The sequence below is a fragment of the Melitaea cinxia genome, chromosome 15 (assembly GCF_905220565.1).
Source record: "Melitaea cinxia chromosome 15, ilMelCinx1.1, whole genome shotgun sequence".
Taxonomy (NCBI): domain Eukaryota; kingdom Metazoa; phylum Arthropoda; class Insecta; order Lepidoptera; family Nymphalidae; genus Melitaea; species Melitaea cinxia.
The window spans coordinates 3,539,758-3,554,153 of record NC_059408.1 but is presented as its reverse complement, the minus strand read 5'-3'; the positions used below and the strand labels follow the sequence as shown (position 1 = coordinate 3,554,153).

Sequence of the window (14,396 nt, the reverse complement as noted above, 5' to 3'; positions counted from 1 at the left end):
TAAAAGATTATTTTAAGCAATAAATTGAATTGTAGATAACTAAATTAGAGACAGACCAGCAGGAGATTTTGGAAACAATCGCTATCACGAACGAATCGCTACTACTATAAATAATTACTGAAACAGTGTGATCAGCGAGAAAAAAATTGTTTCTGTTATTTATTTCTTAAAAAACATTGAATATAGCAACACCAGGCAAATAGTTGTTACCTATTTGCCTATATATATAATGGAAAGACTGTTATTCTGATAGTTTACCGATAGCGACGGTCTTCAAAAGCCTCCTTCGCTAAACGAAAGGCACGCGAGGAATTAAACGTAGAAATATCGCCCCGAAAGGAGCTCGTAGAGAAACCGATAGTACTTCCCTAGAGTAGAATAAGCTAGTGTAGCCTCACTTCAAACGTGGATTGTGAGGCGGCGTGTACATTGCAGGTCGTTGTTCAACTTAACCCTTCTATGGGGACCATCCATAAATAACGTCACACGAATTTTACGACTTTTTGACCCCTTCCCCGTCCTTGTCATAGCTGGTCACATTTATGAACAGCTCCCTACCTAGTGTTATGTCACATATTTTGTAATTTTACTCCTTTAAATTTTTATTTATTAAGTAAAAATATTAGTCTCAACATTATTTTTAATTTTATTGAAGTAATTATATTATATTTAAATTTTAACTGAGGTAGGGAACAGCAGGAATTTCCTGCTCAAAATATGGAGCATCCCGACTGGGGTAATACCTCGACCTTACAGAAGATCACAGCTAAATAATACTGTTTTCAAGTAGTATTGTATTCCTGTTGGTGAGTAAGGTGACCAGAGCTCCTGGGGGGGAATTGGGTCGGCAACGCGCTTGCGATGCTTCTGGTGTTGCAGGCGTCTATAAGCTTCGGTAATCTCTTACCATCAGGTGAGCCGTATGCTTGTTTACCGACCTAGTGATATTAAAAAATGTCAAAAAATTTGGGACTCCTCGCCTCTTGTCACATATAGTCACACTTTGTTGAAACCCCCTCCCCCCTTAACGTTTGACGTAATTTATAGATGTCCCCTATTATATTGTCCTATCAGACCGTCAAAACGATTCAATATCGTGACATAAGCGTGTCGTGACATTGTATCGGTTAAACGCGTGTTATTGAATTGAATTACTCGTAAGTTTGTTAGAGATATGTAAAGCGTGTTGATGATGTCAGAGTACGGAACACTTAAAGATTCCTAAAATATTTTTAAATAGCACGTTTCATTATCATGCTAATGTACAATGTAGAACGGTTAGCGGCATGAAAATTTAAAATTAATAATAAAATAAAATATTTTTAATAGCGACGAGACGTCGGAGTTCTGTGTAACACACTCTAGAAATCCTATTGCAACGTGAAATAATTCTTATAATGTTAATGTAAAATATATTCCCTATCGTAGATCCTATTCTCCTCTCGAAAGCTAAATCACTCGATTAGGTAGCCAACGAATTTTATATAACGTTTAAACGAACGATGTTATCGTATATCGTAAAGAGCACTGACACAAATTTAAATCGTGTACATTATTATAAATTCTCGTAATATAAATCGGTTATCGAATATTATACCAAATTATTGTTAACGTAGATGAAAAGACTTTATATATTAAAAAAGTATTATCGAACGGTCGCGGCGAGGTCGCGGCGTCCAAACAATTCTAAATAGTGCGTAGAGACTATCTATTAGATATTTTGCACCGATATTATAGTGATGTTCCACACGCGCGTCGATTCTTTTCGCTCGATATTGTTCTGTGTCTCCGGCGCGTGACGTGCGGTGTCGATGTCGATGTCGATGTCGATGTCGATGTCGATGTCAATGTCGATGTCGATGTCGATGTCGATCTCGATCTCGATGTCGATGTCGATGTCGGTGCCAATGTCGGTATCGACAGCATCTTTCATAGGTTTCGAGTTCGCGACACGGACGCTCGAGCTGCGTGGGCAAGGGTTTGGCGTTATTTTAATTTTTAAGTATTTAATTAATATTTTGATACTTTTAGATGTTAACCTTTTAGTTTTATTATAATTAATCATTCCACTGTAAAACAAGTGCGGCGTCGTATTGATGCATTTTCTACTACTAAAGTGACATCACATAGCGACGAATGTTAGTTAATTGGTGGCAATATTTGCGGTTTATTGCATTTCCTTAAATATATTAAATACTGTGTATTGTTTTCTTAGTTTAATTTCGTTTGTAATTCACGGCCAAACATTTTTAATCTGTGTAAACTGTAGCACTCACTAACTGCATGACGAGTAATGTCTACTGTATCTATACTGTAAAATTAAGTGAAGATTTTAGGGGGATTGATCTCAGAGTATTTCAAATAAACTTTATAATAGTCAATTTAAAGTATTTAACTACGAAACATCGAAACAATTCCGAATTCGATAAAAATATTCGATATGAAATATTCATGTAATTTATTAAATAAATTCTAAAATCCCCCCCAAATGTAATGTTTCGCCACTTAAGTGCGTTCAGAACAAATATTGTATTTTAGTTTAGTTTTAAGTTATCTCGCATAAAGGTATCGTTGAGTTTATGTAACATTTACGAGCTGTTAAGCTGAGTTAGGTGTCGTATTTAATTTCCGTTTGTATGTCTATTGTAAAACACCAATAAAATTATGTAACTTGTTACGATTTCTCTGTGAAATGCTTGGTGCGTGTTTGCGACGTATTGTCAAATTAGACTGGAGAATTTGTGGTACTGTACTATTCTATGCTTAACTGAAAATAAAGAATGATTAATCTGAGCTGTATTTTTTCTTTGTAGTAGAATTTACTTTAAAACATCTAGAAGTAAGAGAATAGATTTAATATTTTCATTAGGAAAATTTAGTTGATAAATTTAAATTTTGGAGCCTGCCGACCTGTCGATTATTCTTGTAGTTGTAACAAAATAATTAATCATCTAAAAAATCCGTGGTTTACTCCAATTGATGTCAATTTTATTCATCTTGTTGTGAATAAAATTAAATACGTAAATTAAAAAAAAACAGTAAGCGGTTGCGGGTTCGATCCCCACACGTGACAAACATTTATATTGGCCATACAGGTGTTTGCCGTGGTGTCGGTGTTTGTGCAGTCCTTGTTGGTCTCCCCACCGTGCCTCGGAGAGCACGTTAAGCCGTCGGTCCTGGTTGTTATCATGTACACCTGATAGCGATTGTTACTCATAGTAGGGAATATATCCGCCAACCTGCATTGGAGCTGCGTGGTGGATTAAGCTCTGTTCCTTCTCCTACATGGGGAAAAAGGCCTATGCCCAGTAGTGGGATATTACAGGCTGAAGCGTACCGTAAAACCTTACAAGATTGCCCAGCAAGGTACTTTTCACAAATATTTAAAAAACCGCCAAAAGTAAGTAACTAATTTTTCCTTACTCACTTCAGTTGGCTATTAAACTGTGTTGAAGTTGGTGGTATATTTTGCGGGCCAAAATTCGTGTGAAAAACTTTTTTACCATTGTTAGTTTATAATAAATATACAGGAAAGATCGAATATCCGATGCGAAATCTCTCTTAAATTCAAAAATATGATGGTGGGCAATGTCAAATTAGTTTTTCTAAAGTAGTTGCTACAACTTTACCCACTAAAATATTATCTTGATGGTTGTCACCTCAATGTTAAAATTGGATTCGAGATGAGTAGATAATTATTATTTTTTTACATTAATTTCGAAACTACCTAAGTACATACCTAAATAGTGATTTTATAAGCCTTTGTTTTCATTAATTTTGTTATTCAATATTGTAATCAATACATAAGCTAAAAATGAAAATTTTGTTGAAAAAGTACATTGAATGTATTTGCAACATAATCAGGGTGATTTTTGATACGAGTATTTGTTGATTTTGCTGAATTTACTTATTTTTAATTTATCTCAGGATGCATAATACTACACCTAAAAACACAAGAAAGAAAAGAAGAATATTAGGCATACCGAAATTATTCAGAGCAAATGTTAGATTTAGCGATTGACATGGTAGAAAATAACAGGATGTCAAATCGGGAGGCAGAAAAGAGTTTCGGGATCCCTCGATGAACGGTATTAAATAAAGTTAAGAAAATTCACTTAAAATCACTTGGAGAACAAACCAAGCTCACTGACGAAGAGAAAGAAAAATGGCAAACGTGTTGTTAGCTCCAGCAGATTATGGCAGCCTTATGACTAAAATGGATGAAAAAATGTTAGTCTATAAATATGTTGCAAAATTCACGGACTGATATATTCGATGGAAAATTACCCAGAAATACGTGCATGTACTTTAGGCTACTGCAAATTGTATGATAGTTCAAATATTTTTAGAGCTACCCAAACCCCACTCATTTTCCCAGGTGTTCATAAAATAAGCAATAGAATTATAATAGTAGGTTAGACGGGAACCCAGCTAGTGTGTGAATGTGGAAAGTATGAAAGAAAGAAATTAGTATGCAGAATGAAAGTGCGAGAAGAATAAACGCGAGAACTGGTATGGATGAGTAGTTTAAGCACAGACTCCGACCCCATGTCGGAGGTATATTGAAAAAAAAATGAAAAAAAATATTTTTTTAGATTAATTTTTAAGAGCGATATAAGTCATAGTAACACCAAGTACGTCACCGTACTGATTAATAATAAAAAATGTGACAACCCTTGTTCATCGATTTATTTTTATGAAAATCACAAAAAAAATTGACTTTGCCCACTCAAATTTAACAGATAATATAAATATTTAAACTTTTAGTATTAAGGTCCTATAATAGACTAAGCATTTATCTAGAATTATCCCTAAATATGCTGTTCTTAAGGTAGAAAATCCTAAGTTACAAAGGTTTCCGCAAATTGGGCAAACTTGTAAAAAGTACTATATATTTGGCCCGGTGTCCAAATAGAGGTTTATGGCACACAAATATTCATTATCTTCATATTATCATAGATACTCTGTTGTACGGTTTTACGGTATGTAAATCAATAAACTTGTAATTTATATACCATATTTTTTTTTATTTTACAGTGAAGTTCATAAATCATCATAAATGTAATATTTATAGAAAGCAAAGATGATGCTAGATATATTTACAAGAGTAAATAATTAAATTACAAAACAAAGCCGCTAATAATATAGAAATAAAACTAGTAATTCAATCAAGAAATAAATTTATTTGAATATAAGTACATGCAGTAAATAAAATACAATTAAATACATAGCCTTTGATAATTCTAAACACATCGAAATTTGACGATAAACTATGTTTTCAATAATATAATCAGAACATAAGACTTTTGTGTTTAAATGATATTTTCTTCAAATCGTATTTAGACTAATATTTATAAATAGTTATTGACTTTAAAGGAAGGAACAATGGGCACCAAGAGTGACTTTACAGTGATTTAACACTTAATTGTGTTTTCTAAAAATATAATTCTATAAATGCAATTTCGCACATAGTTTCCTTCGACACTAGTTAATACTGGCAGATCTAAAACTAATAAAACATCAAAACACACACTTTTATCAAATGTTTTATGACACACCTATTAGGTGAAATTTTATAATAGAAGTCGTGATATTAATATTTTGAATACATAACTTTAATGAATAAGAACAAGTAAACAATCTATTGTGTTAGTTATTGACAGTAAAATAATGATTACGAAATGTTTCGAATGAAACAGATTTTGTAAATAATTGAATGTTAACTTCTTTTCTGAACAGATTTTTTTTTTGTAAATCTATTCTCAAATCTATTTTAGGAATAATTTGTAAAGACATCGAAACATCATTTTCCCTCTTTTAACATATAGAAAAATCAGATCTTAGTAAAGTTATAGTAAATTCATAATTTTTTTTCTTTTTTTTTTTTGAGGATATTCTTCAATACCTCTGTGTAACATTATTCATTCAATAACAAAACACAAAACAATATTGATTAATTTAAATATTTTCAGATAAACTAGGAATGTATCAAATACGCGTATAAATATAATAAAATAGACGTTTTCTTTCTATATTAATTCTGCTTACTTATAGTGATAGAGCATTTTTATGAAATTTAACAATAACTCATTAAACACAGCCAAAACGTAACATATTTCAACTAAAACAATTCAATGACTAACAACCAAAATAAAATAAAAAAATCTTCTATTTATCTGCATTAAACTACATAATACTCAGTTTTTTGTATTTAATTAATTATAAGTAAATATGATCATCAACCTAAACGCTATAACTTTTACAAAAAAAAAATCACAAGTTGATAAATAAAATATAGCACGTTATAGTAAAAATATATTTGTGTGAATATCACGCTTCAGAAGCGTCTAACCCTTGTGCTTCATATTGAAATGTAAAACAATAATTTTTAGATAAATTTATAATATTTATTTAGATCTCAATCGCTTTTCTCACACATACTTCGTTTCTACACATATTCTTTTTAGTTTTTACTTGTCGCCATTTTCGTGTGTTAACTTTTGTTTCTTTGGCGGTGGTGCGGACTTGAACAAGGCGCCTGAGTGGAGCTCGGACATTAAAAATGGAACCTGAAATAGAAATATTTTATGAAATGATGATTTCAGTATGTACCTCATATATGATTATGACTAATATTCTTAACCTCTGAGTTGTAGGAATATACTTTATAGTCTGTGATACAAATTAATACCATAAGTGTAGTAACCCTATCTTTATATATATATTTCTTGTGTGTGTGTGTGTATGTCACTGAACTCCTCCTAGACGGTTGGACCGATTTTGATGAAATTTTTTGTGTTAGTTCAAGGGGATTCGAGGATGGTTTAGATTCACAATTTGGTGGTTGTGGAAAATGTTTATTTAACTAATTTTTCATTTATAAGTATAGTTCGCGTCATGTAAAAAGAACGCTGGCCTTGAAGTTGCGCAGAAGCGATTTATCGGTCTAGTTGGTGGTATGGGGTAGCGGAACGGGAGTGTTTATCACGTGTCGCATGCTTGCCGGTGTGCTATTGGTTGGACAGTTCGACGTCGACACAAAATACTATCGTGCACAAAAGTTTTAAATTACGAAATAGTTTTACATAGAGAAGTGAGAAAAATTATTTATAACATATAATTCGCGTCATGTAAAAAGAACGCTGGTTGTCAAAATGCGCAAAGGCGATTTACAGTGTTGTCAACTCTTGAAAAAACATTTTCGTACGGTCCATTTTTTGGAACAGTCTTATTTGGTAAACAAACCACTGTCAATCGTAATTCACGTTTTTTCCGCATTTATCACTCACTTTCACAACACATTAGCATACGGACACTTGTAAAACACCATTTACTATTTATTTTACTAAAAAGCAACTATCAATTTATCATTTTAAACACATAAAAACTATTAAGATACTAATATCGAGAGTACAGATAATTAATATATTTGAATACGACATTTCAATAACTAAAAAATTTGTTATTGCTTTTGTTTGAAAAAAAAAATTGTAATTTTGTAAAGTGATAATTATTATAAGTATAATAAATATAAATAAGTATTTAGTCCGAATTATTCACACTGGTATTTCTAGTATTTTTTAATGTACCTACCAATAACCATTATACGAAGCAGCGAGTGAAAGCCTAATTAAAAAATAAAACAGTAGTACTTTTGTGCGCGAGTATACCCATGTGCAAACGCACCCCCTCCCGTTTCTTTCAGCGTTCTTTTTACATGACGCGAACTATAGTTGTTAATTTTGGAATGTTTTACATTGGATCCGGTAGACTGCGCTACCATCGCAGCATCAAATATTAAATATTATTCTGTTTTAATTTCAGTTTGTCCCGACAGTTGGTGCTGCGATCAAATTGAGAAAAATATTTGAAATTTTGTGTTATGGCAAAACAACGTTTGCGGGGTCAGCTAGTAAAATATTAAATATATAAATAAAATAAACGCTTTACACTCAACAAACCCAATAGGATTATTTCCTGTGTCCGGAAACACACAATACACAAGCACAAACGCCCAGCGCGGTAAACATCTGTGTGGCTAATGCAAACGTTTGTCATGTGCGGGAATCGAACCCGTAACCGCCAGCGAAACACCCACAAACCAGTGCTGGAACCGTTGCACCAACGCGTCGTCAAATATATTTATAGTTCATAATTAATAAATTTACATGGACATAGATGTATTTGTGATGTTTGAGTGAGCGTGTTTATTTCGTGCATATCAGTGTGCATAAGCATGTCAGTAAATACATGCGTGTGGGTACAAGCGATTGTTTGAGATTGCGTGTATATATTTCCTCTTGGGTGTGTGGACGTGTGCTGCAAGAAATTGCGTGCGTATGAGTATTTGCGTAGTTTGTGCGTGCATGTTGGAACACGAACGCACGGAGAGGTGCTTGTGCGTGCGTGCGCCTGTCTGTGTGTGAGTGTTCGACCGTGTGTCACCTTGTGCTCGAGACGTGTGTGTGAGTGTGTGAATGTTCGACCGTGTGTCACCTTGTGCTCGAGACGTGCGTGTGAGTGTGTGAGTGTTCGACCGTGTGTCACCTTGTGCTCGAGACGTGTGTGTGAGTGTGTGAGTGTTCGACCGTGTGTCACCTTGTGCTCGAGACGTGTGTGTGAGTGTTCGACCGTGTGTCACCTTGTGCTCGAGACGTGTGTGTGAGTGTGTGAGTGTTCGACCGTGTGTCACCTTGTACTCGAGACGTGCGTGTGAGTGTGTGAGTGTTCGACCGTGTGTCACCTTGTGCTCGAGACGTGTGTGTGAGTGTGTGAGTGTTCGACCGTGTGTCACCTTGTGCTCGAGACGTGTGTGTGAGTGTGTGTGAGTGTTCGACCGTGTGTCACCTTGTGCTCGAGACGTGTGTGTGAGTGTGTGAGTGTTCGACCGTGTGTCACCTTGTGCTCGAGACGTGTGTGTGAGTGTGTGAGTGTTCGACCGTGTGTCACCTTGTGCTCGAGACGTGTGTGTGAGTGTTCGACCGTGTGTCACCTTGTGCTCGAGACGTGTGTGTGAGTGTGTGAGTGTTCGACCGTGTGTCACCTTGTGCTCGAGACGTGTGTGTGAGTGTGTGAGTGTTCGACCGTGTGTCACCTTGTGCTCGAGACGCAGCTGGTGCGCGGCGGGCAGCCCAACGCAGGCGCGCAGCAGGTCGGTGAGCGCGGCGCGCTGCGTGTGTGTGAGTGTGTGAGTGTTCGACCGTGTGTCACCTTGTGCTCGAGACGCAGCTGGTGCGCGGCGGGCAGCCCGACGCAGGCGCGCAGCAGGTCGGTGAGCGCGGCGCGCTGCGTGTGTGTGAGTGTGTGAGTGTTCGACCGTGTGTCACCTTGTGCTCGAGACGTGTGTGTGAGTGTGTGAGTGTTCGACCGTGTGTCACCTTGTGCTCGAGACGTGTGTGTGAGTGTGTGAGTGTTCGACCGTGTGTCACCTTGTGCTCGAGACGTGTGTGAGTGTGTGAGTGTTCGACCGTGTGTCACCTTGTGCTCGAGACGCAGCTGGTGCACGGCGGGCAGCCCGACGCAGGCGCGCAGCAGGTCGGTGAGCGCGGCGCGCTGCGTGTGTGTGAGTGTGTGAGTGTTCGACCGTGTGTCACCTTGTGCTCGAGACGTGTGTGTGAGTGTGTGAGTGTTCGACCGTGTGTCACCTTGTGCTCGAGACGCAGCTGGTGCGCGGCGGGCAGCCCGACGCAGGCGCGCAGCAGGTCGGTGAGCGCGGCGCGCTGCGTGTGTGTGAGTGTGTGAGTGTTCGACCGTGTGTCACCTTGTGCTCGAGACGTGTGTGTGAGTGTGTGAGTGTTCGACCGTGTGTCACCTTGTGCTCGAGACGCAGCTGGTGCGCGGCGGGCAGCCCGACGCAGGCGCGCAGCAGGTCGGTGAGCGCGGCGCGCTGCGTGTGTGTGAGTGTGTGAGTGTTCGACCGTGTGTCACCTTGTGCTCGAGACGCAGCTGGTGCGCGGCGGGCAGCCCGACGCAGGCGCGCAGCAGGTCGGTGAGCGCGGCGCGCTGCGTGTGTGTGAGTGTGTGAGTGTTCGACCGTGTGTCACCTTGTGCTCGAGACGCAGCTGGTGCGCGGCGGGCAGCCCGACGCAGGCGCGCAGCAGGTCGGTGAGCGCGGCGCGCTGCGTGTGTGTGAGTGTGTGAGTGTTCGACCGTGTGTCACCTTGTGCTCGAGACGCAGCTGGTGCGCGGCGGGCAGCCCGACGCAGGCGCGCAGCAGGTCGGTGAGCGCGGCGCGCTGCGCGCCCAGAGCGTTGACGACGGGCGCGCCGGGCGGCACCAGCGGCGCCTTCAGCAGGTAGCCCAGCGACGACAGCACGGGGTGCAGCGGCGCCCAGGCTGAGGACGGTGGGACACGGCGCTTAGTGAGGTACACTATCTCATTAAATAAAGTTTTATTGCAGTAAAAAAGAAAAGAGGTTAAATTTTGACAAAACTTTAGTCTTAGTTTAGAAACGAGTGAAGAATTAGTCACTGTCAAAGACAACGATCAGGCGCAGCCAGTGGCGAACGCTGCGAGCGACTAAAGACCTTTACCCACGACGCCGCGCCGTTTACTCATATTTGTAATCTTTCTTTCTTCTTTCATTATATACAATACCATACAAAATACAGTCTACGTAATTATTTATTACAATAATAAAACACTTAAAATCTAATATAGACTTGTGGTGGTGCTGGGCAGTAGTATTTCAGAAGTCCTGCCGACATACCTGAGGACTCGTCCTTGCGGAAGGCCATCCTGCAGAAAAGGTCGGTGAGCAGCACGAGGTCGAGTATAAGAGGTACGGCCAGTAAGGAGTCCTCGCACGTATTATGAACCACGAGCGTGTTGGTGCCGTGCAGGAGGATCTCTGATGTGTACTCGTCCATGGCACGTTTGGAGTCACCTAAAACGAGTATTTTACAAACTTTTATTTAACTTACAATATATGGAAGTTCGGGTGAAATATAGCAACTCAATTTTGAAGCAGATATCTTCAACCAATTGAGCTTAAATTTTGTATACAAGTTCAATTTTGATGGTAATGCATGGTTAATTTTGTGATGTCATTCTAAATCCAACATGGCGGCGTATCCAAGATGGCTGACTAGTTATTTTTAATGCACTCCTACAATATGGGTATCAAATGAAAGGGTTTGCTAAGAATAATTTGAATAAAATGACATCAGTCTAAATCCAATATGGTGGAGTAACTATTTTAGTTTAGCTATAACAGTTTTTTTTTTAAATAATGAGAAACTTTCCAGCAATAACTAGAAAGTCAAAAATAAATTAAAAGTAAAAAACCTTTTTAAAAAACAAGCTTTTATTTAAATGCCTTAAAACGAAAAAAAAAAGGTTTACGTTAAAACTTTTACTATCTTGTCGCGAGATTTACTTGTCCAGATAAACAAGTAAATTAAAATTGATGCGATTGATTTTAACTATTAAAATTTTCAGACTAAGGAAATACAAGTACTCAAATCTCGTACTACTCTCTGGTACTATTTTGTTTTTTTTTTTAATTTGAATCCTGTCTTGGACACCGCTCAAACTCAATGGACAGATTTAGAAGACAGTCTCTTGGACACCGCTCAAACTTAATGGACAGATTTAGAAGACAGTCTCTTGGACACCGCTCAAACTTAATGGACAGATTTAGAAGACAGTCTCTTGGACACCGCTCAAACTTAATGGACAGATTTAGAAGACAGTCTCTTGGACACCGCTCGAACTTAATGGACAGATTTAGAAGACAGTCTCTTGGACACCGCTCAAACTTAATGGACAGATTTAGAAGACAGTCTCCTGGACATCGCTCAAACTTAATGGACAGATTTAGAAGACAGTCTCTTGGACACCGCTCAAACTTAATGGACAGATTTAGAAGACAGTCTCTTGGACACCGCTCAAACTTAATGGACAGATTTAGAAGACAGTCTCCTGGACATCGCTCAAACTCAATGGACAGATTTAGAAGACGATCAACTGGCTTTCACTAATTTTATGAGAGCGGGTAAGGGCCAGACCGTTTATAGACTACAACTCCGTAGAAAAATAATAAAAGACAAAAATTTATTTAATAATATTACAAAAACGGAGTTACATGCGTTGTAAAATTTTAATAACACTACAGATGAACACGAAACTTAAAGCGGTTTTCTTTAAATTTCCAGATAATTAAAAAAAAAATAACTTATTGAAATATTACAAAAATTAAACTTTTATATGAAAGTACACAAAAAGTTATAGTAAATATATTTACAATTCGTACTGACCGACATATGGCACGTACTTGATGACGACCACGTGGTCGGGTTTCTCTCCCGGCGAGTACAGCACGGAGTTACTGGCGACCATGTCGTCCACCACGTTGCTCTTCGTTATCTGTTATTGAAGTTATTTTATTATTGGTACATTATTTAAAAAAAAACGAGCGATTAATTTTCTTTCATTTTATTCATTGAGGTAGTGTTGCAGGAAATATCCTGCTTAAAATCTGACCACCCCACAAGCAGCCCGACTGGGGCAGTATCTCGACCTTATAAAAGATCGCAGATAAAAATACTGCTTTCAAAGTTCGTTTCCGTGGTGTTCCTGTGGTGAGTAAAGTGGACAGAGCTCCTGGGGCGGTCGGGGGTATGGTCGGCAAAGTGCTTGCGATTCTTCTGGTGTTACAGGCGTCTATAGCCTACGGTAATGCTTTACAGATGAGCTCTAATGTTATTTACATAGTTTAATAAAAATGTATACATTTTATTGTTACTAATTGGAACGAAGTTCCTTACGGCAGGCTTGACATTTGACTGGGCGACCGAACTGAAAAAAATGTGATACTAAAACCGTAAGAAAAATATATAACGGAAGTGACGTAATATCAGTCACAAGAATGTATAATATGACGTTTGTAAAATATTACTAGTAAACTTTTTTTAAATTATTTATGTCATTTTATACTGTCGATAAAAATAAATAAAGACATGTTTTTTTTTATTTCACTTAATAGTTTCAGTTATTATTATTATTATTTTGTTTGATTTATTTTATTTTACGGTATTTGTTATTTTCTAAAATACTAAATTTCCTAAATACTTTTATGTACTTAATTAAAAAACAATCAACAAAATTAAAGAAAATCAAGAACTAGAAAATATATATAAAATTCAACATATTTTTTTTCAAATTGTGTTGCTTCTATACTATCCGAAGGAACTTCGTTCCTACCTGGTGTCCCATGACACCACATATTTTTTATTATTATTTATTACCTCCTTTGAGCGGAACTGCCTCGGTGCAGACAGATTCTTGCCGTCGTTATTTCCAAGATGGTTGTAACTCACAATGGACACTGGCTTTAAACCTGATCACAAAAATTGACTCTATATTATACTAAATTAGTATAGTTATATCATAGGTTATCTTAGGAAAAAGAACAAACATAAATAATAAAATAAAAAAATAAAAATATTAATAAGTGTAAATAGCAATTCATATGGTGCTAAATAATTCCATAATCACCACTGCTATAGAACGCGTAATTTTTTATAGTTTGAATTCTAGTACGCATGCAAAGTCGGAGCTTGATTTGTACGTTTGATTCATAAAGCATATATAAAATAATACTTTATGTACCTTCGAACTTCAACTTGGTCAATTTTAGGCACATTACTTCGTTACAGCAGTATACCATTCACAATACCCATGTTTTGTTTTATTTTTAAGTAATATACTTTTTGCTAGCATACAATTAAAATATGGAACACTTCGAGCAAAAATCAGATGTTGACTAGTTTTTTTTTTTTGTTTCTTTTTTTACTAACCGACTTCAAAAAAAGGAGCAGGTTACTCAATTCGACCGTATGTTTTTTTATATGTATGTTCGGGGATAACTCCGTCGTTTATGGACCGATTTCGATAATTCTGTTTTTGTTGGAAAGGAGATATCCCTAGTTTGGTACCATGATAAGGAAGCCAGGATCTGATGATGGGATCCCAGAAAAATCGAGGGAAACTCTCGAAAATCCGCACAACTTTTTACTGGGTGTACCGATTTTGATGATTTTTAATTTAATCGAAAGCCGATGTTTATCATGTGGTCATATTTAAATTTCATCGAGATTTGATTACAACTTTTGGAGTAATCTTTGATAATGCGTATTTACTTGAGATTTCTACCTACGTTGTATTACTTGTCGATATAATTGAAATCGGTTTTTCTTCGTTTGCCTGCAAACACAATTATATACAACTAGGTCGGCAAACAAGCGTATGGTGAGCCAGGTCAGGTGAGCCTGATGGTAAGCGATTACCGTAGCTTATAGTTGTCTGCAACAACAGAATCATCACAAGCGCGTTGCCAACCCTATACCCAATTCCCTCCAGGAACTAATATAGATTTTTGTTTATTATTACAAAT

At 37.4% G+C, this 14,396-nt stretch overlaps 1 protein-coding gene across 1 annotated transcript in view; it reads right to left on the bottom strand.

Moving 5' to 3' along the window:
• Positions 1-5,163: 5,163 nt before the first annotated feature.
• Positions 5,164-14,396, bottom strand: part of LOC123660465 (inositol-3-phosphate synthase) — a 28,067-nt gene continuing 18,834 nt past the window's right edge. Inside the window, exons 7-11 of the mRNA XM_045595540.1 lie at positions 13,249-13,340; positions 12,259-12,367; positions 10,710-10,886; positions 10,160-10,335; positions 5,164-6,569 (exon numbers count right to left, since the gene is read on the bottom strand). Of these exons, the coding sequence (XP_045451496.1) occupies positions 6,471-6,569; positions 10,160-10,335; positions 10,710-10,886; positions 12,259-12,367; positions 13,249-13,340 (653 nt within the window). The 3' untranslated portion in view covers positions 5,164-6,470. The remainder of the gene's footprint in view (positions 6,570-10,159; positions 10,336-10,709; positions 10,887-12,258; positions 12,368-13,248; positions 13,341-14,396) is intronic.